This window comes from Gambusia affinis, linkage group LG08, assembly GCF_019740435.1.
Source record: "Gambusia affinis linkage group LG08, SWU_Gaff_1.0, whole genome shotgun sequence".
Classification (NCBI taxonomy): domain Eukaryota; kingdom Metazoa; phylum Chordata; class Actinopteri; order Cyprinodontiformes; family Poeciliidae; genus Gambusia; species Gambusia affinis.
The window spans coordinates 5,270,320-5,298,244 of NC_057875.1; the positions used below are offsets into that span (position 1 = coordinate 5,270,320).

The following is a 27,925-nucleotide window of genomic DNA, read 5'->3' on the forward strand; positions in this document are numbered from 1 at the left end:
TTAATTTGATCTCATTTAATTTTTTAAAAAAGCTGATTTGGTTTATTTAACTATAAACATGCATACTTTAGCCAAAAATCCCAACCAGTCAGTGCTTTAAATTCTGGAGGTAGGTTAACATAGCTTTTGTAGAGAAATATAATTTATAAGATTTCTTAGTGGATGGTCTCCTGTATTTTCCTGCCTACATTAAAATAAAACATATAATACAGTAAGTGTGTTGGCACCCCCTGCTGGCGGCAGGCTCACAGTGCAGTCCTCAGGGTCAGATTACACAGTTCCCCAGGGGAATCCACAGGTCCTTGTCCAGCAGTTCTTCTTCCAGTTTAATACTGGTGGCAGCTATAAATGTCTTCTTGACCCTTCTGCTCTTCACCGTCACCTTCAGCGAAATCCCATCCAGCAGCGGGATAAAGTTGTACTCCAGCTGTGAGAATGAGGCAGATTTGTTTATATAAAGGTTGTTTTGTTTAATACACTTAAATTAGAGAGGGTTTTACATACTAAACAGCCTTATAGTTCAGCATATTACAGTAAAAATATTTTATGTCTGGTTACAAATATAAAAATTTGTATCCTCACCCTCAACATGCTAAGTTTTTTAGCATCCTCATCTGTCCAATTAGCCACTTGAATTTCAGGATGACTGCCATTTTCTCAAGATGTTTTATTTTTACCCTTATAAACCAATTATTCTTATAAACCAATTGTTGCCATAACATGTCACCCATTTTCAAGACTTGGATGGACTTTATGTCACATCATATGTTCAGGACTTTGATCATCCTATGTGAATGTTTCTCACTGCCATCTTGATCCTTTCCAAGTGAAATCAGGGTACAGTGTACTGTAAAGGGTGAACTTTACCAGCTCATTGAAAGTCGGGTGGTCGTTGTTGCTGACCACCTTCGTCTTCCTCTTGGAGGTCTGCGCAGGGTCTGGTCTCAGCCGCGTGACCACGTAGGCATCAGGGTTTGAACCATTTGGTAACTTCTGTAAAACAGGACAACAGCAGAGAACCCATTGGAGCCTGTTTTACTATATTTCATCAGAACATACAACTTTGTTTAAAGAATGATGCAAACTAACGATGTTCTGCAGGTGTTTCACCAACACAGAGAGCTTGCAGTTTGAGTAAGATATACGCAGCTGGATCTGAGGACAGCCTCCTGCAACACACAGAGCTTACATCAGACCTCTCTCCATCAGTCTTCAGCTATGCTGTAAAGGTGACAGATTTTCTTAAAGAGGTTAGGATGGTTCTACAGGCAACACACAACATGTTCATTACTTTTTTTTACCAATTAGACAACCATACATCTTTGAAAAGCAGAAGTGGAAGTGTAGCAAGAGGTTTCTGAATAGTACGTCAACGACAAAACACTTGTCTTTTCCAACAGCCATTGTACAGTGCATACGGCAGTTAAATTAGCTGACCAAACGTGCTGGAACTTCTCTTAATGGACTGATTTGTGACGTCACAGGGACACCAAAAAGCATTAACTTATTACCACAAAATGTCTGGGGTGTTTTTTTTTACAACTAGTGCTGCTTTTAAAAGTAGTAGAAACCCAAATGGAAGTTAAAAAATATCCAAAATTCGCATTTTGGATAATAGATCCCCTTTGATTTTACCTGTTCCCACATTTGTTTTGGCGTTGGGACCATCTAGAAACAAGCTGCACACATATTCATCCTGCAGATGACACAACGAGACGTTTCACAGTAAGAATTAGGGATTTGGGAGGATTATGAAAAACCGTCCTGAGACTGGATTAGACACTTACTCCCTTGCAGAGCCCCTCAAAGAGCTGTTTTAAGTAAGTATTCAGCAGAGCCTTCCTCCTCTGTGGGGTAAACGACATTTGATACCAGCTTGGAAACCTTAATGAGATAAAAAGGTTCAGGTTAGAAATGTTAGTAAATACCAAAACAAGTCATAAAACAAAAAATGCACTGCAATAACAAAATTCTGTCACATATTATTGGTCTAGTTTATATTGCAAATATCTTAGGATACCTGAAATAAGACAAAACTAAATTACAAGTAACTTTTCAACAAGATATAGGAGCTTATGTTAAGTCAATAATTTCTTTGTATTGAAGAAAAGGTACCAGTTCCACTGGCAGACTGTTTCACTTCAAACAAAATCTGATGAACTAGTACTTTGTCATCAGTACTAAGGAATTATATCTTCTGCAAAAGTTACTTGTAAGTTAGTACAACTGAAATTAGAAAAAAGTAAGAAATTTGCATTAGAAACAAGACAAATGTATTTTGTATTTTTGCAGTATAGTTTGTCTTTTACTCACTGCGGCAGCTTAGATTCAATGAAGTAAGTCTGGAGCTTATTGTGGATCAGTTCAAACTCCCTGAATGTCTTCTGACTCGTCAAAACTCCATCATCAATTGTTATGCTTAGGTTGTAAGTCTGGAATTCACACACAAGACACACAAAAACAGTCTGCAGCTGCCTGGAGAATGAGTACAGAGATTTAGTATAACCTGCTGCCGACAGTTTGACAGGATTAAAATATTACCAAGTGATGTTTTTGTGTAAATGTTCTTGTGGGAAAAGGAACCAGGCAAATCTCTGAGCCTTCAAATGACTAAACTAGTCATAAGAAAACCTCTTCTGATCAAAGAGCAGCAAAACACCCACAGATACCAATATCACTCCATTAAACACCAGGAAAAAGGCTTTATGAACTCAGCATGTTACTAAAAAAGCTTCTACAGCAAACATGGAAGCCGTCACTTGACAATGAGTGAGGTTACCACGACGACAGGAACTTAGGGCCGTTAGAGATACAAAAAGAGGAGTGTTTTCTGTCCAAAAGTCTGACATTTTGCAATTAATCTGAGAAATTTGTCAGAAAAAAAAAATAAAAAATTCTACACTTCAAATTGAAGATTTTTTTTTCTAGAAAATCTCTGAAATGAATCTAAATTTTTGACTTTTCAAACTCACACATTTCCATGTTTCTTTTTAGGAAATTTCTCAGACGAATTTGAACATTCCTGAGCTTTTTCCTCACAAAATTTCAACTTTTGGAGGATTTCTAAAAAAATCTCGAGATTAAGCTCAAAGTTCTAAACTTTTTTTGGTCAAAATTTAATGCTCCTATGATGAAGTGCGGGTGTAATGGTGAGGCAGACGCGGTGGAACCAGGTTGCAGTAAATGAGGATGGTTTTAATGAACAAAAACTAAACACAAAATAATCCAAAAACCAAGGCAGCACTGCTGAGCGGAATCCAGGGCTCAACGCAGGTAGCAAGCAAGGCACACGAATGGACACAAATGACAGACTGAGGGACATCAGATGAGGAACAAAGGACACAGGTGGGGTTAAATACACAGAGGGTAATCAAAGAAACGAGACAAACAATCCAGGGGAAACAGGACAACACAGAGACTCAGAGACACAGGAAACTCAAAATAAACACAGAAAAACACGGAACATGACAGCTTTTTTTCCTGGGGTGTCAGGATGCAACACAAAGCTCACGTTCAGTGATATTTCATTGCAAAGAACCAGAATTTGGCCTCACCACCACTCGTCCCTTGACAGAAAAGTCCTGGATGATGGCTTCCTGGATGTTGGTGGCGGTTGCAGGAAGGCTGTGGTGGCGTAGTGTCTGTTGTTTCTTTGGCTGAACTATGGTGTGGGTGAAGAAGTTAAACTTGACAGCCACACAGTCCATACTCTCCTTGATTTTTCTACAGCAGAGTTAATCACTTGATTAGCACAACCGCAGACAAAATATACATCCTAGGATTATGTGTGAGGCGATAATGGGTGGCACGTAAAGTTACCTGGTAAAGTAGGAAGTGGCTTCTAGGTCTGTGTCATGAGGTCTGAGGTTGTTCAGGACGAACTGCAAGTCATTGAAGTCCTTCAGTTCTGGGAGTTCTGCAGAAAGCAGCTGGAAAAATAGACATTTTTAAGGTTCAGGTGCTCTCAGACAGACCTTCAGCATTTTGATGAAGATGTTTGTGTGTTTGATGCGAAAGGTCTTACCAGCTCCAACATGCTGAGTATCAGTCCAGAGCGGCTTCTGATGATGTTATAAGCTTCACAGCAGAGCTCCACAAAGTGATGCAAGCGCTGAGGTTTCTCTCCACCGCCTGTGATGAAGTGCTGCATCTCAGATGTGAAAATGAAGGGTTTTCTGTCCCTGATGTCATGTGGGAAAAGAATTTTGAAGATTTATTATGTCTCTATTGTTTTATTTTCTTTTGTTTTATACTTATTAACCCTTGGGCCGGACCTTACACAGGGCTAACCGGGGCAGTAGTCCAGGGTGTTTGTGCAATAAATGCATGTTTAACAAACATTATACTTTATATGAAACTCATAGGCCCATATAAAGTGTGGAGTTTTAATATTGTTACATATAGAGGGATTATCAGTCAATATCACGCTGCATCAGAATCCAGTGTTCTGAGCATGTCGCCTCCAGAAAGTAAGTAAGCATACATTACTCTTATTATTTAAACTATTTACGATTAGGCTCACAAAAGGATTTACAACTTGCAGCCAGTGAAGATCACCTCTCTTCTCCTGGCAAAGCATGATGCTAAATGTTTGTTGGTTCTCCATGTTGGATTCTTGTTCAGGGCTACTATTAGCAAGTACAAAACTAAATGTTGTTTGGACAGTATTTTACAACGCTTTGATAAACAATTGTAGTACTGTGACAAGCTAGAGGATGTTAAAACAGAAAGAGAAATGTGGGTAACAAAGGCAACTAGCAGCAGTTGCCTTCATATTTATACAGTACTCAGGTTACAGTACCTGAGTATTTATACAATACTCTATTTTAAAATTCTCTACATCTTTTGGGACCAACATGGAGCTGTCAGATGTCACAAACCACCTGCTGATGTGTAGGCCTATCTATTAATGAGTACAAAGCTTCTTTGTTTGTTTGTTTGTTTGTTTAGGGCACCAACACTGGCTCTACCCAGGGGCCCTTTTCATTCTAGATCCGGCCCTGATTATCCCCACTACATTCCCTTTTCCACCAACTTGCCTGGGTATATTTGCAAACTTCTGTGCGTTTCCCATGATTTTGCCAAAGTCAATGTGGAACATCTGTCCGCTCCACTTCAGCATGATGTTGTCATTGTGGCGATCACAGATCCCCAGGATGAAGGTGGCTACGCACCAACCCGCACAAGACTGGATGAAATTCATCACCGCCTGCAGGTTCACAGCAGAAGGTTGATACAAAATGACAACAGAAATACCGAACGGTCAAACATCCGCATTGCCTTCAGGTTCAACCTTTTCGTAGCCTTCTTTAGTTCTGTTCAACATGTGGAACCATTTCTCCAGCGTGTCGACTCGAAGCGTCCCACTCACACCCCACTCCTGGTGAATCTTTCGCAGCGTCACGGCATCTGGCACAACTTCCACCAGACCTGATGACCACAAGCGATTTAATTAAAGACGATCTCAGAAAACATGGAATGAGAAGCCAAAAAGAATCCTGTTGTAGTGGCGGTTGTTTGTCAAACCAAACATCCAATAAAAGTTCCTTGAGCCACTAAGAGGCACTGGGGTCAAGTTTCTTAATGCAGGCAAAAGAAGTTTAACGTCCAAACTTGTTCAGGATGATTTATTTTTATTTTCAGCCACAATTACAGAGTTCAAACTTTCCTTTGTTCTCATGCTGCCTCTCTTGCTCTGGTAAAAACCATAGGCCCCAAACCCAAATGCCTACTGGTCCTTTACCAGGCCCCTATACTTATAGAAAATGGACTGACCCACATGACTTCCTGTCTGACTCAAAGAATAAATAAGAAAAATAATAAAACAAAAGATAAATAGAATCAACAATTATGAACCTGCAAATAAATGCTGTAAATAATACAAAAAATATACATTTAAGAATTAACTAATAAAATTCAAGTGAATAAAAAAATAAAGAATAAAAAGCTCTAACAAATCCTTTACCCTGATTTTTGCCGGTAGAAACACAGCGGAATGTAATCATCTGCAGATCCAGCCCCTCCTGGAGCCAAACCCAGTCCATCACACGGACTATCTGAAGAATCAGCATGTCCTGACGCAGGTCGTCCCCCGTCTGAAAATCATATTATGTGTAAATGTGGGCAGTTGTTTACATTAGAATAACAAAAATTAAAAAAATAACAAAATATGTTTATTAAATGTTTTTGCACAAAATCATTCTTAAACAGTGAGATTTCAGTCTGCCCACATCTGCCAATTTTAAGCTGATTTAGGGCATCTTGTCACTTTAAACTCAAATAAGCTGCTGCTGGCCACGCCCCCAACTCATCGTTTACACTGCATGAAGATTGCTGCAAACAGATGCTCAAGTGTTAAGTCACATGTCAAACTTGAGGCCCGTGGGCCAAATCTGGCCCAATGTAGCTTTAAATATGGCCCTCTAGACTCCAAATTACATCAATAAGTCCCTCCAGTTTTTCACTAATCCATAAAATTCACACAGAATCAAGTGTCCACATTTTTGGGGGATTTTTACTGCAAATTTCTCAAAATTTGCCAAAAACATTGGCTAATTTTAAACATTGGGTTTAAGTTACTGCTGCGTCAGCCTTACTTGATGTCAAGTTATAGTCTGTGACTGATACAGCGATTAATAAAAAGTTGCATTTAACAACAACAGCGCAAAGATCGTAAAAAATCTTTACAAATATTTCTAAATTAACACCACAACATCTGACAAAAACAATCAAGAAATCCTGGATGGACTGATCAGTGTGAAAAGATGTTGAATATTATTTAATTTTAAGAAACACTTATTGAACACTGAAACAAACGGCTGATTAATGATATTTTATCAATACATTCTGGCACAATCGGCCCTTAACACTCAGATTTTAATATGGCCCAAAATGAAAATGAGTTTTAAGTCAACAACAAAACACTCGTCTCCTTCAGTAAATATTTTACAGCACATACCAAACGTTCTGGAACTCAGCTTGGGTTGCTAGGTGACGGGCGGAACTTTATTGGGGTTGCTAGGTAACGGGCACTGGGGTTACTAGGTAAGAGTTAATTTGTGACGTGACATTCTGGAGGTTTTTGAAATGGCTCGTTTTCCAGATACCAAAAAAACATGAACTTTTTTTTTTTTTTCCAACACTAACTGGCCGGGTGTTTTTTTTTTTTTAAGCATTGGGTTGTTTTTAGAATCAGCATAAACCCAAATGGAAGCACAAAAATATTCAATTTCAGTTATAAAACATAGTTTCTTGGGTTCCACATCTGGGCGCCCGAGAAAGCCACAGCATAACCGTGTGGAGATTGACAGAATTATGTTGTACCTAAGCAAGCCCATGATATTTTAAACTGGAGAAAATGTCAGATGTCATTAATCAAAGGAGCAGCGACAAAGCTCAGCTTGGTATTACATTTATTAAACGTATAAGAAGAAATATCAGGTAAGCAAACGGTAACCTAAAAAAAACAGGTTTAATCAAGGGCAAACTATGCTAAATTCAACTTGTTTTATGCCATTATTAGAAGACGTGGTTTGCCAATCAGCCAGGCACAAAATACACCAGTCAAATGGCAGACATCTTGGGGCGCTGAAAAGATTTGATGGCAAACTGTAAAATCTGCACCAAAGATGGGCGCTTTTCCTGAAAATAATTTTTTTTTCTAAACTACTGAATCTGTGAGGAAGTGTTTAACTGAATCTTTTTAAAAACACTGCGGTCTCAGTTTCACTCTGAGTGACAGAAATTAAAGAGAAATTAGGCAAAAACCATAGGAGATATCAAAAAGGAGTTTGTTGCCGTGGAAGTTGATGGTCGTCACTGACCTTGCAAATGACACTGGTGGTTTTAGCCAGAGAGTCTTCACAAATGAATGTCACCCCCAGAGGACCAGAGTTGGAGCTGTAGAACTTACATACCTGAAAAAAGCACAGAGGAGTAAAAACTACGGCAAAACCCTGCAGATGCTACACAGCATCAAGTGGAATACTGCATAAACTAAATCTTACCAAGTATTTTTGGTCTAGTTTCTAGTGAAAATATCTTAATACAATTGAAATAGTACAAAATTAAATAAGTAACTTTTCAGCAAGATATAGGAGCTTGTTTTAAGTCAATAATTCCTTAATATTGGATAAAAAACAAACAAACAAAAAAAAAACTAGTTACATATCAGGAAAATTTTGTTGTTTTTAGTGAAATAATTTGCTAGTGGAACTAATACTGTTTAAGAAACAGTCTTATGGCATTATTTACTTAAAACAAGTTCTTCTATCTCACTAAAAAGTTCCTTCTACATAAATTTTCTCTTATTTCAAATGCACTAAGATATTTAGACTAGAAACTAGACCAAACACTCTTGGTTAGATGTTGTGTTTTTGCAGTGAAGTGTGCATGCTTACATCCAAGTTGACAGCTTTTACACTGAGTGCAGGATCTAGAGGCAGACGGCAGGTGATGCCACTTTTGAAAAACTCACCGATAACTCCCTTTTCTCTGTCCAAAACATTCTGCAAAAAGAATCAAATGGTGCAAAAAACAAAATGCATTGCCAACTATTTTACCGCTCTGATAAAAAGCAACTTTAAATGTTTTTACAAACCTGACGTTGAGGCTTGTCAGCAGAGTGAATTTTTTGGGCCACCTGAACGAGAAGTTGCACCAGATGGGATTCATGATCCAGCTCCTTCCTCAATGCTTGGCCACAGCAGTGCATCAAGGCAGCCTGGACTTTACTCAGCCAGCTCTGGAAATAGCGGTCAGTGTGGGTATCCTCCAGCAGCCTGCCGGGATATTTAAACCATAAACATGTGAACAAAGGGATCTGGAAAAACAGACATATAAATACCAAAAACATTTAGATTAACCCGTGAAGGCCAAGTCTCAAATCTCCACCTGGATATTTTTTCTTATTTTAATTGCAAAAGTTCTTTAAATGGTCTGTGAGTAAATATTTTTGCCCATTTTTCCATACCAACTGAACCTTTCAATATCTATCAGTTATTTACAATTTACCATCTATTAAGAGAGTGTTTCATCAGATTAAACTGAAGTCCCTCCTGCAACAAGTGAAATTACCGAAATATCCCAATATTGGCTGGAAAGCGCAACGTCTCCCCTTTCAGAAACAGTTGGAATTTTTCAGACAGTGCAAAATATCGCAGAATTACTGTAACGCAAAGTTGGCTGGTAAAAATGTGTCATCAGTGACATCTTTCGGCCAATAAAGGATGATTACAATTTTTGGTCTAGTTTCTATTGCAAATATTTTAGTACACTTGAAGTGTACAAGTACTTTTTCATCAAGAAAGAGGAGCTAGTTTTCAGTCATTTTTAAAAAATTGATTTAAAAAAAAGTACTAGATCCACTAAGAGTTATAACTTATAACAACACATTTTTCCCCATGTTATTTATCATCAACATTAAAGAATTATTGGCTTAAAACATGCCTATATCTTGCTGAAAAGTTACTTGTAAATTAGTGTTGTTTTATTTTATGTTTTTTTAGTGCAGGTTCTGTTGGTTTATTGTTTTCTTATTTATACTGGATCTAAAGAGTGTGACATTTTAAGTCCTACACAATTTTTGATCAGGTCCAATGCGAGCACAGCTGCTTCTTGTAATGAAATACATCATATAATTTTAAAAAAAAAATTATTTTAACTTTGACTTAACACATAATCAAAGTCTTTCTGTTTAAAGTCCGACTGACCAGTATAGTTGATGAGCGATCCGTATGTTCTTCAGGGATCGGTCCAACAGCAGCGTCACCAGAGGCCCGTCAAGTTTCCACTCGCTCTTCAGAGCCTTTAAGAAAATAAACAAAACAAAAAGGTTATTCAGCTATCGAGTTCTGAAAACGTTCTGTAAACTTTAAAAAAAGTTCTGTGTTACTTTCCTTACCTGGACCAACTGTGGCAGAAACAACTCCAGCTCTCCATCTGGAATCTGAGCAAAATAATCTACCGCAGCTTTTCGGACTGTCTCATCTGGAAAACTGAAAGAGACGTTTTACGAAACAAGATTTACATACATTTTAATGGGATGCTGGGTTTCTCAGCAAAGAAGAAGAATAAGATAAGATTTATTTGTCATTGTCATCAACAGATTACAACGAGATTGAGACCGTGTTTGACTCAAGTTAAAGTGCAGGTTATAATAAAACAGTTTCTTTGTCAGTAAAGGCTAGAACTGCATGAAATGCTACAATATTTGCAATCTATAAATGTAACATTTAAACAAGAGACATTTAATCACACTAAACTTTTCTTTTTTTATGAGCTGAGCGGCAGGATATTGAGAGAGACTTTACTTCTTCAATGTGAGACGTTTAAGGGTAAAACAAAAACAAAATCTTACCAAGTAATTTTGGTCTAGTTCCTAGTGAAACTATCTTAGTACACTTGAAAATAAAACTAAAATAATTTAAAAGTAACGTCTCAGCAAGATATCGGAGCGACAGCCTTAAAGGGCTGCGCCTATTCTCATAGAATCTGGGGTTACAATACATGAGCAACGTTTTAAGTGAATAATTCCTTGATATTGTTCAAAAGTACTAGTTCCACTGGCAGAATTTCATTTATTGTCTGGGGGAAAAGTCTCGTTGCAAGTGAAATAATCTGCAAATGGATCTAGAACTAATTTCAGAGAATTATTTACTTAAAACAAGCTCCTATATCTTTCAGAAAAGTTACTTGTAAGTTGGTTTGTCTTAATTTTAAGTGTATTAACATATTTGCCACAGAAACTAGACCAAACATACTTGGTAAGATTTTGTGTTTTTGCATTGCAGTAAACCATTTGTGGAAGCCCAGGAGACGATTTTATGGCTTTAGAAGCTTAAAGATTATTTAAAATCATCCAAGTTAAGTGGAATGACTTGAATAAAAACACGTTTCTTATTGTTTTATTACTTTAAAAAAAAATCTGCAATGATAGGAGAAAATTTGGAAACTTCCATGAGTTTGGTTCATCCTCAGATACAATTTTTCTGAAGTTTGAAGTTTTGACTGAAACATATTTCACAGACAAGTGTGTTTTTATCTTAAATGCTAAATTTATACATGCAAAATGTATACATTTTTATACAGTTTTGGCTTAATTACTGCTATGAATATGTTATTCTTTCAGCAAATTATCTTTTTTTGAATCTATATACTCAAGTTAACAATTAATCAGTTACTAAATTAGTTGGCAATTATTTCGATTCATCACGATTAATCCGATGAATCATGTTTTGAGAAATGTGTGTTTCAACCCCAGAACAAAAGCAGGTAAGAGACTCGCTCATGTTTCCCGTGTCTTCAGAATTAAAAATCAACCGAGGCAGGAAAAACAACATTTTATGGATATTTTGTAAAGTCATTATGTTTCTGTTTACCTGGGCGTTAGCAGGAAGAGAGCCTCCTCTGGCAGATGAATGGGCCAGTTTTCTACCACTGTGTAGATTTCCGTCAGGTCCCCAGGCTGCCACTGGGGGGCGCCACCGAGAAGAAGGTGGAGGAATGTGCTTCCTTTATCACAGCAGGAACGTTTGTCCCACAGGAAAGACTTCTCATTGTTTGTCAGGCTGATAATGCAAAGAGAAATCTGTGAAGGGTTTATGCAAAAACAACAAAAAAACAACCTGAATTCCTGGTACTCCTACTTACAAAGAGAGGCAATGCTTTTTGGAGATCTCTGTTAATTTCCTTTCCACTTCATCACAAGGATGAGTAAAGTTGATTAACCCGGGAAGAGCAATGGGTCTGCGGTATTCCCACCTATACTGGTTGTCAAATTCAAGCTGTAAAACAAGATTAATATGAGAGCAGGTATTTTGATCATCTAGTTACAGGAGAAGATTAAGGCCACTGAAAAAAATCTGATGTTTTACTCTTAATTTTGGCCGTTCTCCCACCCCAGAGTTCTGACTTTAATCTCCTATGTAAAAAGTCAGGATTATGAGATTGAAGTCAAAATTATGACTTTTTAGATAGAAGATTAAAGTCAGAATTTTGAGAAAAAAAGCCAAAATTTAGACAAATAAGTCAAAATTCTGAGGAAAAATTAGTGGCTTTTATCCTCTTCTGTATTTAGTCAGTGTGAGGTTGAGTTGCCCGGTACTCACCTGTAGTATGACTTCTTTAGGCTGCCTGTGGCTGTCGGACAGGGCAGGAGACGGAGGGAACGGCGGTTCAGGAAGAGAGGACATGCTGAGCAGGACAGCTCCTCTTACAAAAGTCCTGAACAGACACAGAGTAAAAAGTATAAACTACATTCAAATAAACAAAACAACAGAAAAAAAAACAAATAAAATGAATTACGAAGTCTCTGTAAACAAAAGTGTCCTACAAAAAAGGGCTACTGTATTGGTTATTGATTGTAAGATTGGTTAATTTCTGTCCACTCATCACATTTGTTTTTTTGTGTCTTATTGTGCTTGGTCTGTCGACCAATCACAGTCCCTAGAACATGGGGTCACACTTAGCAACGGGGTCAACCCCCTCTCTTCACTATGATGGAGATTTCTGTCAACTGACTGACTCATTGGAAGGAACTTTTAGGCTAATTATCACACTTTCAAAATATTCTTCTGCCTTATCAGAACAATGTGAAAATGAACAAAACATTAACTAGATACACATTTATACACATGATTGATGCAAAACTTAGGGCTGGATAATAAATCGATGATAAATATCACAATAAGAGACGTGATCAATATCAGTAGATAATACTTCTAATAGAATATGAAATAATTTCACCAAACTAAGATCCAGAACCGCATAGGATTCTGGGAAATGAAGGCTTTAGCTGCTCAATTTCTCACTGCCAGCTTAGGTTGGTGGAATAACTCACTCACTCGCTCTTTGGTTACCTAGCAACTCTCTAGTTCTTTGGTTACCTAGCAACAACCAGTTGAGTAACTGATTGTTGCAGATGCAGTTTTTAACAATGGTCTTTAGTGAAAACTGGATAAAAGAGTTAAGATCACGCCACCAATTTGGCTTTATTTCAGATATTCAAGACTAAAGAACTAATTAATTATTATCAATATCAACTGATATGAAGCTCCATGATGTGTTTTTCAGCCATGTCGTCCAGCCCTACTTTTACATTTTTTGAGGTTAGTGACGCCTTACAGGAATATCTATGATCTCTAAACCTACCTGCCGCTGTAAAGGGGCAGAACCGCCCAGCTTAAAAGTTCTGGGTTTCTCCCTCGCTTTGTGCCTTTAAGGTGAAATGTCAGCATGCTCTCATATGGCAACTCATTTACTGGAACAGGAAACACCATCCTGAAATTTAAAAACAACAAGCAGCCTTCTGAGTGTTTTTCATCTTTCAAATTATCCATTTAAAATTTTTTTTTTTTTTAAATCACTAAAATCATTACGAACTCTGGCCCTTACAGGCGGTTACAGCAGATGTTGTTTCCTTGTGAGAAGGCTATGCTGATATTCTCCGAAACGCCTGTCTCACAGATCTTTTTTTCTCCGTATGTCAAGTCACAGGAAACAGAGAAACTTTCATAATTACTGTAATTGTCAAAAGGTAAAAAACACAGATTTTTGCCTTATTAGTTTCTGTTCTGGATGGATGAAGAAGAATAAGCCTGAGCGTGCACAAACCTCATCCAGCTCGGCTTTAGTTTGTAGATGGAAAATATGCTGAACTGCAAAATTTCCCCATTGTTATCGACATCAGCGATTTGGGGTGTGCCGATAACTTTGTGTGTTCTGAAGTCTGAGTGGAAATTATCAAAATATATCTGCAGCACTTTGAGCAGAGCCCCGTTGAGCATGATCAAGGCTGAAATCAGAAACAGAACGAGTCAAAACTTTAAACAACCTCACCAAAACATGTTTTAATTCTGAATCAATGTTTAGAAAAGAACCTTCAGCTGTCATTGCTACACGGGAGAACGTTGCTTTGTGTGTCTAATGAATCATTTCTCCGTTGATTTATTTAGACCCAGTGATTTAGACCCAGTGTTCATCATATTTTTGTGCAAAATCTCCAGAAGTGGGTAAAGTACCCAGAAATTGTACTAAAGTAAGAGTAGCACTACTTCAACATATTTTTACTCAAGTGAAAGTAAAAAGTAGCCATCCAAGAAATTACTCTCGAATAAAACAGTATTTGGTAAAAAGGCTGCTCAAGTACTGAGTAACTGATCAAAACATAATTTATTTAATGTTTAAAAATTACATCATTAGATGAACCAAAACATAAAGTTACGTAGAAATGTTAATGTTTTAAGGACTAACATTTATTTAAATAACATAATTACAAAGTAATAAAATCAAGCAAATGAAACGTTTCCCCAAATCAATTTCTTTCAATATAAAAATTTAACTAAAGCTGCAGGTAACAATAAGAACAAATGGATAATTGATAGAATCAGAGTTGTGTTTTTTGGGGGTTATGCAGCTTTACTGGTTTATGGTCCAACTCACTGTGTTGCTCCTTTCATTAAACATCAACTCAAGTTTAATTCAGCTCCTCAAATCCTGCTTTATAAATGTCTTTTCACACAGATACAGACAACACTGCCTCTGTAGAGACTCACCAGCTTCACACTCCATCATTTGATTTTGGTTCTGGAAAGAGAAATATTTACTGTAACTATATACAGGCAATCAAAGACCTCTCTAACTCATTTGTGATTATGTCATACTGCAACTACAAGCTTTAATTATAAATATTTTATTGAGTTTTCACGTTCTAGACCAACACAGATTTTTTGAACATTCTACGTTGCTGTCAGATTTGATGGAGAAGTCTCTAAACAGCAGTTTCTAAAGCCTCGTTTCCACTGAGCGGCACAGTCGGCGGTTCGGATCACTATTGTTGTATCAAGCGCCTAATTTAGCCGTCACACTCCTGCAATGACAAATGTGACGTCAAAAATGTGGGGGCTTTTCTGCCCCCAATCAATGGACTGTGTTGTGTGACATCATTACCATCCCATAGGGCTGCGTCTGACCGAAAATCAATGTCATAATATATTGAGCAGTTCACTTCGATAGCAATACTTCACAGCCAATATTGATGGTCTGATTCCCCTGCATCAGTTTTCACAGTTATTTTAAATGCTACTGTAATTGACTTTAAAACTACAGCACATGCAAATAGATAAAGAAAATGTGTACTTTTATTTGCTAAGTGTTACTGGATAAATAAGCTTGACTGAAAGAGTTTAGAAGTATAAAATTGCTTAACTTCCAATGTCATTGCTGAATCCAAAATGTTGCCCAACTATTGCTGACGCTTCTCTGGAAGTGAGAAGCTGGTTTTTCTGCTAGACCAGCTCCAACATTTGAAAGTACCTCAATTTTCTCTACTTCAACTTCTTCTTCTTTTGTATTTTATTGGTGGAGGCAACCAACTTAGGGTCCATTTACTGCCACCAACCGGACTACAGTGTGGTCATCCTCTGTCTCTTTCACTTCTAACTGGAGGGGCGGAGTCACGTGACTGCAGACGTAGAACAGGGACTAAAGGGGCATGAACATATCCTACCTAGCTACACACTGATACAGTGTATAAGGTGCATTGTTAATAGAGAAAAAGGACTAAATTCCCATAAAAAAACTCAAACAATTTTAGATTAATTTGGAAATTTCTGAGTTCGAAAAGTTGAACATTTTAAACTTTTAAGCTCTGAAAATTTTCAAAAATCAAACATTTTTGACTTTTGAGAAATTTGCTGAGAAATTTCTGAGATTAAAAAGAAAATTTCTGAGTTTTTTGGTGGAAATTTACTCCCTCCTTTATTTTCTATCTACAACCGTACAGAAACACCGTCGTTGTGATAATCACACTCATTGTCAAGTGATGGCTTTCTTGTCTGTCTGCTGTAGAAATATTTAGTCAGTTTTAAGAGTCAAACATTTGACATTTGAAAATTTTATGAGTTTCAAAAGTCATAAAGAAGATTTCACATCTTTTTCTAGAAAATTTCTGAGATTAATCTTAAAATTTCAGATTTTTTCTAGCTTTTTTCTGACTTTTCAAACTCAGAAATTGTCCCTTTTTTCCAGAACATTTTTGAGATTAATAAATTAGTGGAAATGTATTCCCCATTTTTTTCTATCTACACTAATACGCAGCCAAAAACAACTTTTATTTCAATTTTTTAAAAACACCTAAAATACCGACATGGGCAAAATGACAATGCTCATCATCAGAAATTTCGGAAATTTTCAGTTAATTTTCAGTTTATCGCCCAGGTCAGACCTACAACTGAAGGAAACCCAGAAATAAAGTGGTTTCAAAAGTGTAAACCACACCATTGTCTGGTTGCACTGGAAGCTTTCACAAAGGAAATAGACAAAAATAGCATAATGATTTGAGCTGACACTGAGCAGTGTAGTACTGCTCAGAGAACTGAGGCCTAACAGGTTTTCTTCCACTATTCCTTTATTTTTAGCAGCTCAACTCTCAACATAATACTGCCAAAAGATGAATGCCAAGTGTGTAGCAAATACCTACCATATTTACATGACTGATTCGATTAAGGGCACCAATGGCATCCTCTAGCTCGTGACATGTCAGCCCAGACAGAAGATTACTGATGACGCGAACATTATTAACAACCAGAGGGATATTCTTACTACACTGAAGACACAAAAAGAATCCAATCATTAAAAAGGAACGTTTTGAAAGAAGGCAATAAAGACCACACTGGTTCTTTCCTCATACCTTAGTGCTCATGAGTTCATTCACATGTTTGTTGAAGGCAGTGAGCACATTTTCAATGCTCACCCTGAGGAATGATAAAACACACACAGACGTCAGCCTGGTTGTTTTGTTCAAACAGTGGCTGACTTGAGCTACACTAGATGCAGTTATTGAAAACAAACAAGAAATGGACAGTATGTTGTCATCTCACCTTGCGGTGCAGTGGACGCTGACAGGCCGCAGGAACTGGTGCAAATTGCATTCAGTCTTACTGTCTGCAGCCTGAGAAAACAGTAACAGATTTAAATAGTTAAGTTGAAGAATGATGAAGAATTCACAGGTGCACATTTAAACTTGTTTGAAATAAATGAAGAAAAAAATAAAAATGAAGTGAATTTTGTTTATACAGAATAAAACCTCATGCTTTCTCATTCAGTATAAACAGTTTTCATTCATTCAGTTATTTCTGGATCTTAAATACCAGCATTTATGAATGCATGTGTAAACAAACTTACAATAATCAGGGTGGATGTTACATTATGCTCTCTTTGTGTTTGCAAGAGCAGCATTTGAAGATTAAAGATAAGACCAACCCTTGATGGGCAATCATTTGAACCGTCAGCCCGATCAGGAAGGGAGTTTAAATTGACTCACATCTCTGGCAAGATGGCGATTCAGATTATTTACTCGAACCAGTCGGAGGTTGATCACCTCATTTGTCTTGAAATACATCTGAACTCTTTCATGCAAGCCAAGAAGTTCTTCACTACAAAGAAAAGAAAGTGAATTCAGAAAAGCTCAATTTAACTATGTATCTATGACAAAAATCTATATTGCTGACTTGAACAAAAAGCAGTGACAGACTCACTTTGTGAGGAACTCCTCAGAGTCACAAAATTTTAAAATATAATCCTTGCTTGTGTCAGAGGTGCGGTCAAGCAACTTGAAGTATTCATCTATTAGGTCCTTCACCTTTTTGTTCACTGATTAAAAAGTAAAGTAAAGGTTACACAATGGACAAACTGTGTTTTTAAATGTATAATAATTCAGTTTAGGTCTTAATTAACTAACTAGCTAGGATAGCTAGCTAGCTGGCTAGCTACCGAGAATGACAAGGTCGTGAGCTAGCTAGCTAGCTAGCTCACTCACACAGTTAATTATTTGTTTGTTTGCATGTTTTAATGTTCTTTCTAATATTGTATACAAATGGGTTAAGAGGTTAAATGAAAAATATACAGAATGCGCTGATTTTTTTAAAAATTTTTATCCGAATAATCATCAAAAATAGTCGATTAGTAAAATAACCGTTAGCTGCGGCACATTTATGATGACAGGGATCTTACCTGGGGTGGGAATGGGAAACTCGATGGTGTCGTTCTCGGATATAGTGACTTTTACTTCCTGCTGCAGCAAAGCAAGGTGGATATTTAACAGTCGGCCCCATACTATTCCCGAGTTGTGAATCCGGTCGGTGTGCTTGTAGCGTGACATCAACCTGTTGGAGAAGCCAAAGAAAACGCCGTCTGAAGTATGAAAAATGACTAAAGAAACGAAGAACATTCACAACCTGCACAGGGCAAATATCTTAATACACTTTAAATAAGACAAAACTGTCTTACAAGTAATAATTTCTTAATATTGATGAAAGAGTACTAATTCTACTGACAGAATATCTCTCACTGTAAAAACATAAAATCTGCTAAAATATTGGTTTCTAGAGGAAACATCTTAATACACTTGAAAAACTATTAAACTAACTTAAACATAACTTTTCAGCAAGAAAAGAGTTATATAGGAGCTAGTTTTAAGATATTTTTTTATTTTTAATAAGTGCTAGTTCCATTGGCAGATAAATTAAATTACAACATGTATGGGAAAATGTATTGTTTTAAGTGAAATAATTTACCTGTTGTACTAGTATTTCTCATCAACATTAGAGAAGTATTTACTTAAAAAATTCATATGTCTTGCTGAACAGCTACTTGTAAGTTAGTTTGTTTTATTTCAAGTGTACTAAGATAATTGCACTATAAACTACAGCAAGAATTGGTAAGATTTTGTGTTTTTCCAATGAATTTATAACAAAATATATTTCCCATGTTATATGTGAAATAATATGTACTTTTACATCAATATTAATGAATTATCAATATATAAAAAAGCTCCTATATGTTGCTGAAAGATTACAATATTTGCACTAAAAACTAGACAAAAACATCCGGTAAGATTTTGTGTTTTTGAGGTGTGAAGAACAGCAGGAAACCACAAAATCTGCACGGATGACAAACGTGTTTAATATCTTACTGAGATGTTGCATTGCTGAAAGAGGCCAGATTATTTGTGCTGCCTGCTGGAGAGGGTATCAGCCTGATAGCCCAGGGATCCTAAATGTGAAGAACATTTAGTAAATTTTTCTCTCGCCTTCTTACACCACATTCAATTCTGGATTTTTTTCAAGCACATTTAAAGCTGCAGTCTGTAACTTTTATATAAGGTGGGAGTGGTGAATTTCTTCAGACAGCAGTCGGAGCTCATGGTGGAGGTGGGTAAGGAACCCAAAAATTGTACTCAATGAAGAGTAGCACTATTTCAACATATTTTTACTCAAGTAAAAGTAAAAAGTAGCATCCACGAAATGACTCACGAAATGACTCAAGTAAGAGCAAAAATGTATTTGGTTAAAAAAATCTACTCAAGTACTGAGGAACTGATCAAATTATCAATCATTTAATATTTAAAAATTACATAATCAGACAGACCAAAATATAAAATTATGTGGAAATTTTGGTATTTTAAGGATGAAAATGACAACAATTCATATAAATTACAAAATCAAGCAAAATATTTTTTTTCCCCATATCAGTTTCTTTTAATAAAAAACTTATGAAACTTTAACAAAAACTGCAGGTGTGTCTGTGTTTGGTGACTTTTTGGTTAAAACATGTTTATAATTCATTCAGTGGGTAGAAAATCTAGCAATTTTATTCAAGTAAGAGTAGAGATACTTCATAATAAAATTACTCAAAAAGTACAGCATAGTAAAAGTACTCCTAAAAGTATTTTTTTTTTCAAAAAGATTACTCAAGTAAATGTAATTGAGTAAAGTAGTTACTACCCAGCTTTGCTCATAAAAAACAGTTACAACATGGTGACAATTTTATCCAATTTGTAAAAAACATTTTCAAAATAAAAGTTGCATACTGCAGCTTTAAGAGTGAATTCATTAGGGATACTCGCATGACTGTGTACTTCTGTGTTGGATCGTACCAGTTTAGAAGTATTCTGGTCAATATCGGAGTAAAATCGATTTCTGCCGGGGCCTACAGGAGACGGGTCGCGCGGGGGCAGAGGAGGCGGGTTGCGTGGGGGCAGAGGAGGCGGGGCACTCAGGACCCGATGTCTTGATGGAGGTGGTGGTGAGCTGTCCCGGATCTGCTGGTAGGGATTTTCTGTGACCCCAGGCAGCGTTGTCTCATTCTGAGGCTGAAGAACCTCCGCACATTTAATGGATTCATAATGATTCACTAAATCGTCTCTCAAAGGACTTGGCTCGTCTGTGACGAAGGTTTCCCATTGATCATCCATAGGATTTTTGTTTTTTAGGCTTTGGCTGATGGTGTTTAAGTTTCTCTGCCAGTCCTCACTTCATTACAAAACAATATGAGGAGCTAAAAGACAAGACAAAACAAATCAGAGTAAATTACACTGCAAAAACACAAAATCATACCAAAGTGTTTTTTGGTCCACTTTCTAGGTCAAATATACATGAATTAAGACAAAAGTAACTTACAAGTCACTTTTTAGCTCATTTTAAGTAAATAAGTATCTAAAACTATGACAAAAATACTACTACTGGTACTAGCAGATTATTTCACTTATAATAATACATTTTCCCATCTTATAAGTGAAATAATCTACCAGTAGAATGACAACTTTTAAAAATCAATATAAACAAATTATTGACTTAAAAAAATTTTTGTTTGCAAGTTTCCTTTGACATAATTTTAGTGTATTTACATATTTACATAAGAAACTAGATCTAAACCACTTGGTAAGATTGTGTGTGTTTGCAGTGTACATGAGAGGTGGCGACTTAGTGCAGCACCGTAAAAACATAAAATCTTACCAACTATTTTATGTTTAGTTTCTATTGCAAATATACTAATACACTAGAATTAAGACAAACCTAACTTAAAAGTAACTTTTCAGCAAGAAATTTGAGCTTGTTTTTAATTAAATAATTCCTTTATATTGCCGAAAAAAGTTTTCATCTGACCGGCAGATTATTACCCTGATGACATGGGGAAACATCTTGTTATAACTGAAATAATCTGCCAGTGGGACTAGCAATTTTTAACCAACATTCAGGAAGTACTTACCCATAACAAGCTTCTATATCTTTCTGAAAAGTTACTTTTAAATTATGTTTGTCTTATTTCAAGTGAACTAAGATAGTTGCACTAGAAGACCAAAACCCTTGATAAGAGTTTGTGTTTTTACAGTCAGGAAAGATGAGTGAGCCATTTTATGAGTGGCTTTACAGACGACCTGAAGGTTTATGTTGCTCTAATCATTTACAAGATTTCAAATCCTAACAGGAAATCCACCAGACCGCGCCGCTAAGTTTCTGGAAATACCCTGAAACTCTTAAAAACCAGTCAGGACCTGCGACTAACCTGTAAAAACAATCCTTCAAAACAAAAGCAAAAACATGTCAAACAGAAGATTTAACAGAGACCACAGTTTAATGTAGGTCGATTTATGAGATGTAGAAGTTATTGTTTTACAAAGTAGAGACTGTTTTTAAGGTAAAACTTACGATTAGATGTCTGGCATAAGGACAGTCATTCTTATTCAAGGTGAATTCCCGACTGAAACCATGCTGAGCGAGTCCAACCTGTACTGCTGCTCCCTGCTGAGCGTCAACCCCCCGCTCCACCCCCCCAGGCCACTAATCCTCAACAGCCCTCCCTCTGCTGGAGAAAACTAAACACACCACCCCACTTCCGCTAAACGCCATTTAACAACAACTCAAACAAACTTCAGAATCCTACAGTTTAAAATACATTTACCCAGCACTAATGGCCTGGATTTAATCCCAAAAGGAGATTTTATGCCTTAAAAAGTGCTTCTTTTAGCATCAAGCAGCGACTGACCCACTCCTCATTCAGGAATGTTGGAGAGCAGGTTGAAGAATGAGCTCTGGTTCTGTAGGAGAGCGACACTAAAGGAGAGGATAAGGAGGAAGATGGGTGACTGCGTCTGCAGCTAGCGCGCACACACACACGGTGAGTCCTCAATTTTCTTCTCCGGTCATCCTTTACTGTCATCACTAATGCAGAGATCATCTGCACTGATCTCTGAAAGGATCAATGCAGATGATCATCTGCAGCGCATACCGTTAGAGAACTGCAACATTATGTTCAACAGGAAAAGATGGATGAATAAAACTCAAAAGGTTTTGGGTGTGTACACTGCAAAAACACAAAACCTTACCAAGTATATCTTAGTACACTTAAAATAAGACAAAACTAACTTATAGGTAACTTTTCAGCAAACTTTAGGAGCTTATTTTAAGTCAATAATTCTTTAATATTGATTTTAGTACCAGTTCCACTGGCAGATTATCTAATTTATAACAAAACATTTTCTGCTTGAAATAATCTGCCAGTGGAACTAGAACTTTTTCCATCATTATCAAGAAAACATTTACTTGAGAGAAGCTCATGTTTCTTGCTGAAATGTTACTTATAAGTTAGTTTGATCTTATTTCAAATTTACTATAATATTTGCACCAGAAACTAGACAAAAAAATACTTGCTAAGATTTTATGTTTTTGCAGTGTAGTGAATTGCAAATGTTTATTTTTATGGAATAAATTAAGTCGACTTAACTCACTTTTGTTTACATTGTTATACCGATTTAAATAAGTTGAGGGGTTTTTGAGGTAAACATGTTTTAAAAATTAATTTAGTTAATTTGAAGTAATTTGGAAGGCAATACCTTCACCAGCAAGGTATCCCACAATGCATTGTTCCATCAACAGCAGCGACTAATTAAGCCACTTTTTATTATATGATTGTGTTTGCTTTTACTGGAAAGAGTGAGCAAAAATATCACTACTTTCCATTTTTTCTGTAAAAGTTTGAGTAGAGAACCAGATAAAAAGCAGGAGCCTGGAGCTATTTCAATGAAGAAACTTTATTTTTCTTAGTAGTTTCTAGTTAAAATGTGCCATCAGGAAGCTTTGTGGCTTATTTACATATACAAAAAAAATTTTTATAATAATTTGGGTGCCATTTAAGTAATTACAACATTCTTGAATTTATTAAGTCAACTTAAGTTACGCTGACCAAAATTGTACAGTTTAACGTTACTCAATTAGTTAATAAAAACTAAAAACTATTCAGGTGAGTTTGCATTTTGTTGCCTTCCTAAAATAACAGCCAGAGTAATTTATTGCCAAAAGATTACATAAGCAAAAAGTATCAGCTGTTATTTTAGGAAGGTGATTATATATTCTTTAAGTAAGGAGAACCAATTAGGTTTTACAGTGTGATATCTTTGCTTTCTGGTTATGAACTCTGGGATTCGGATGTCTTGACAACCTTTTATTTTTGGGAATTGCAGCGGTTTTCATCTGAATGCGTCAACAGAGACCTTCCTAAAAACGCAACAGAAGAAGAGCCAAACAGGAACAAAGAGAAATGAATCTGAACCACACGACCTCCTTTATTTCAACTCCAAATATAAAACCTGAGTTTCCTGAGTACTACGCCCTCTTGCCTCTTGTTGTACTCGCACTGAGTAGCTGCATAGTGGCAATGGTAAGAATCTGTCTGCTACTTCATATACTTTAAAGCAAATAACATAACTATAGTAATAATATTGTGCAAATGTCTCTTTTAGGTTTTCTATATGAAAAGGAGAACAAGGTAAGTTGTATAAATGAGATGCACAACAAAAGTCTGTGAGTTAAGCAGCTGCTTAGGACCTCCACACCACCAGGGCCCCCCCCCCCCTCCCCCTCCCCAAGACCGACACTCTAGCATGATAATATATTTAACATAAGATAGAATAATATAAACTAAAATGCTATTACACATGAAAAAATTAATTATGTATTATTTTTATACTTGTTACAGAAAAAATAGGTCAATATCTTCAAGATGTCGGCTGCTGCCACTGTTGAGATATCAAACTTGTTCATTTAATTACCATAAATTTAGTGTTTATCAAGTATTGTCACATTAAAATTGTTCAAATAATATACAACACTTAAATACCACTATGCATTTCAAAATCAATCTTTTAGTTTGCTGCTCCTGTAAGGTTAAAAATCAACTTTAGCTTTATGTATGCTAGTTACAAATTATGCTAATGCTAGTCGGCATATTACACACATAGCCTAGAAATTATGAAGCATCTGGTGTTGTTGACATGTTGTTATTAGGGGCCCCAAATGAAATTCTGCTCAGGGCCCCAAAAAGGCTTTGGTCAGCCCTGCATGAAGGAACGAAACCTCAAACCGAAACTAAAACTGAACAATATGTTTTTAATTTACTGTTTCAGGTCTCTGTAATTATAATAATAATTTAAAAAGGGAGAACAGGTCGTAAAAATTATGACATGTTTACTTATTTGTAGAGTAGGCAACTTGCAAAAATGAAACCATGTTTTCCTGTTTTGCAAATCTGATACGGTGCTTTGTTTCCAGTCATAAATGTCAGGGGCTTACCGTGGCAGCAGCCCCACTGAAATGTTCCATTAAGCTTCAAAACATCCGGGTATTTAGTAAGAACAACTCCCGATCGAAACGCAAAATAAAACAAACTATTTAGTTGGACGCAAAATAAAACAAACTATTTACCTGCTTAACGCCTGGGATCGTTAACAAGACTTTACGTGTGCGCGCAAAACCACAACCAACCCAGCAACATCCATGTTGCCTAAAACACAAAACAAGACATCTGCTTGTGTCGAGAAGGACCTCGCTGGAGTAAACAGAAAGGGGCGGGGACGGACCACTGTCAGTCTCATACCTTATTTGGAAATGGGACCATTACACTCCGGAAGTATAGGGGGCGCTATTTCCCATATTATCCGCGGTCTCCCGTTTTTATTTTCTTTAGAAATCTGTGATATAACTTCATCTTTAGGAAGGAGTTTCACTCTCAGCATGTACTTAAACTTCTCTCTTTTACTTACTTCAGTGCAGCTCACAGTTTTTTACAAATTCCGTAGCTTTCTGTGTACTTCTAAATCTACTCCTTAGTCGCATCTTTTGGGCAATTACACTCCCTTCACTTTCGGAGTGTAATGGTCCCATTTCCAAATAAGGGACCAATCCACTCCTGCTTTCTCTTCACTTGCGGTAACAAGCTGCTGTTACCTCAGCAGGCCAGCCCGAGTTATAAGTTGGCCTTTTAAAAAAAATAGCAAATAAAAAATGCTAATTCAAATTTCTGGAAAAGTCATTTATACTAGCGAGTATTCAGACTACTGGAGATATAAATGAGAAGAGGAAAAGAGTACATTTTCACCAAAAAACTAATCCCAGAAATATTCTAGAAAATACAAAGACATTTCTGAGTTTCAAAAGTTTAAAATTTGCTAGAAAAAAACAGCAGAAATTTTAAGATTATTCCCAGAAAATTTCTAGAAAAATCAAGGAAGTTTGAATAATCAAAAGTTTTCTAGAAAAAAAACTCAGATTTTCAGATTAATCAGATATTAAAAAACAAAAAAAAATCAGTTCCAAAAGTTGAAAATTTGTTTAAAAATCTGAAAGTTTGAGATTAATCTCAGAAAATTTCTAGAAAAATGAAAATTTCTGAATTTTAAAAATCTAAAATTTCAGACTTTTGAAAATCAGAAAATTTCCAAAATTCAAATACTTTCTTTACTTTTTCAAACACAGACATTTTTGAGCAACTATTCTACAAAAAATGGCAATATTTGCAAAACATTCAATAATATCAAAACTTCCATCTACTGAATTTTGAAGAGTGGAGTTTTATATATTTATTATTTGTAAAGGAAATAGTAATTTTGTTTGCATCAATATGTTCTGCACAGCTCAGTTCAGTTTATTTATATATTCACATTATTCACAAGTCATCTTGACAAACTTTACAAATGAGTCGTTTCAATTCAATCGTACACAATATGATAACTGGGATCACATTATAAATGATCCCAGTCATCAAACATTGAATCAATTTGGTTTATTAAATTAGTTTAAGAAGTTAAACCCAGCAGATTGTATCAAAACGTTGACTATACAGCACAAAATATTCTTTCTTATTTTAAATTTTAAAACGTTGTGCTTTTTTGTCCAACATTTATTCTGTTGCCTGGACAATTATAAACAAAAAGCAACATTTTAATAAAATAAATAACCCCGATTTCTGCCTAAAAGAAAGCTGCAAATCATTGAATATTTGAAACATAACATAATCGGCAAAATGTCGATTGTTTTTCCCAAAATCTGTGCTGAATTAATTTCTCAAAATCTGCTTTTGAGTAAAAATGACTGGATGTTAGCACTCCTAGCTAATTAATGCTTTTAGAAGATCTTAAATTGTCTAAAAAAAAATTTAATTCCTGTAGGATTACCTTCTTTGCATAAATATATTCTTGAGCTGGAAAATCAAATTAGTGTAATTTAAATTATTTTTTTTATTGTGGTCAAGGGCTGCAACAAAAAAACAACAACAACAAAAAACACTCAGAGAATCACAATCGTCCCCCCTGGTCACACTTTGGACACTGTTGTGTTTAGAAAGATTTCCATCCCATTTCAGTTTGGTTGAATTTATTTTTGCTTCTTCCTCTTCAGATTAGACGAGCTGCGCCACCGTCTGATTCCGGTTTACACCTACGACCCCGGAGAGGAACAGGACGACTGGAGAGATTATGACAAAGACGATGAGGAGGAAGAGCTGGCTGTAAGCAAATATATTATTACTTTTGGTCTTTGAACAATTCAATGCATTATTTTGAAGTGCTCTTTTTTTGGTGGATGGATTAAATGTACAAAACAAGTTTAATACGTTTAGAAAACAAAAATTTGGTGGAGAGGTTTGATTTATTGTGGGCTTTCTCTATTTGATCAAAATTACTCAACTGAAATACATTTTTAAGTAAACTTATCACAGTAACAATTTTTACTGGATGGTAAATTGTCCCAGTAATTATGATAAACAATGGTATTGTTGTTTTGACAACAATATTATCTAAAAGACAAATAAACCCTAATTTTGTAAAGAACACTTAATCCTGGAACATATTTGAAATATTCAAAACAGAACATTACAACTAAATACAATAATAAAAACGTCTTACATGGATGATCATGTCTCTGTAAATAAAAATGCCCTGATTGCGACAGACTCAATCATAACTCGGTTTTCATTTTAAATTAATTTCATGCCACAAAAATATCAGTTTTCATAGAAAAAGATTTAACAATGTAAAAAGAAAATTAATTTTAAAAACAGTCCTTGTTTTTGCTGAGATTTTAGTTCAAAACAACATAATGACAAAAATGGTTTCTCAATAAATAATCCAATATCCAAAATAAAACAAGACAACACAACCAAAAATTAAGAAATAAAACAGAAATAAAAAAACAATTACAACCAAAACTGTAAATAAAATGGATTAAGATGTCTCTGTAAAGAAAATTGACCTTCAAAACATTTGTTAATCATCATAAATTTATTATGGGACTAACGGATTAATTGCTAATAGTGACATGCTTATTTTTAAATTAGTTGTATCATGCTGTGAATAATCTATAATTTACACATTAACTCCAACTTTTAATTGTATTTTTCATTGCAGGAACCTTTGTACAAGGATTCACAGCTCTCCTTTGATAGAACATGAGCAGGAAAGCAAGAAGGAGGATTTCAACTAGGAAATAATCTTATTTTACTAATTGTAGTGGAAAGGCCTGACTGACAACAACGCAACAAACCATTAAAACCCACTTGCTGCTGCTGCATTGATCAATGTGCTGTATTGGCCACCAGATGGCGCCACAGTCTTGATTTTTGCCTCAGAAATGTTTTTATTTTGTTCTTTTTGTTCTTGCAGGACAGTACAGATTTTTGTTGTTTTTAGTCAAAGTAGTGACTAAGATGCAGTTTTACATGAATAAACTGAGAAGAGCAATCTGGTTTGGAAGCCTTTTGTCTTCTTGTTTCTTACCCCATATTTGCAGTGACTTTAATGCTGCGTTCTAGTTGTATT

At 35.9% G+C, this 27,925-nt stretch overlaps 2 protein-coding genes across 6 annotated transcripts; one reads left to right on the forward strand and one right to left on the reverse strand.

Annotated features, from left to right (window-relative positions):
- pik3c2g (phosphatidylinositol-4-phosphate 3-kinase catalytic subunit type 2 gamma) lies at window positions 1–24,670 on the reverse strand. Of its 4 annotated transcripts, none has more exons than XM_044125998.1 (33): window positions 24,537–24,670; window positions 19,934–20,334; window positions 18,971–19,050; window positions 18,010–18,161; window positions 17,535–17,649; window positions 17,321–17,432; window positions 16,878–16,948; window positions 16,688–16,751; window positions 16,478–16,603; window positions 14,553–14,583; window positions 13,612–13,792; window positions 13,393–13,518; window positions 13,150–13,278; window positions 12,108–12,222; window positions 11,650–11,783; window positions 11,379–11,567; window positions 9,902–9,995; window positions 9,711–9,805; window positions 8,600–8,780; window positions 8,400–8,507; window positions 7,824–7,916; window positions 5,966–6,095; window positions 5,294–5,430; window positions 5,040–5,209; window positions 4,025–4,181; window positions 3,820–3,929; window positions 3,555–3,723; window positions 2,314–2,432; window positions 1,788–1,884; window positions 1,636–1,696; window positions 1,090–1,169; window positions 868–993; window positions 1–427 (listed from the first exon to the last, which is right to left on the reverse strand). In XM_044125998.1, exons 2-33 carry the CDS (start codon window positions 20,249–20,251, stop codon window positions 266–268), a joined length of 4,032 nt encoding a protein of 1,343 aa, XP_043981933.1. In that variant the 5' UTR covers window positions 20,252–20,334; window positions 24,537–24,670; the 3' UTR covers window positions 1–265. The 4 variants fall into 4 exon arrangements, with proteins under 4 accessions (XP_043981933.1, XP_043981937.1, XP_043981936.1 ...); XM_044126002.1 differs by lacking the exon at window positions 24,537–24,670 and adding an exon at window positions 24,405–24,510; XM_044126001.1 differs by lacking the exon at window positions 24,537–24,670 and adding an exon at window positions 21,486–21,815.
- Window positions 12,913–27,871, forward strand: LOC122836217 (small integral membrane protein 29-like). 2 transcript variants are annotated; one of them, XM_044126016.1, is made up of 6 exons: window positions 12,913–13,106; window positions 21,881–21,954; window positions 23,297–23,493; window positions 23,576–23,601; window positions 26,508–26,616; window positions 27,515–27,871. In XM_044126016.1, exons 3-6 carry the CDS (start codon window positions 23,374–23,376, stop codon window positions 27,557–27,559), a joined length of 300 nt encoding a protein of 99 aa, XP_043981951.1. In that variant the 5' UTR covers window positions 12,913–13,106; window positions 21,881–21,954; window positions 23,297–23,373; the 3' UTR covers window positions 27,560–27,871. The 2 variants fall into 2 exon arrangements, with proteins under 2 accessions (XP_043981951.1, XP_043981950.1); XM_044126015.1 differs by lacking the exon at window positions 12,913–13,106 and having other exon boundaries at window positions 21,840–21,954.
- Window positions 27,872–27,925: the final 54 nt, after the last annotated feature.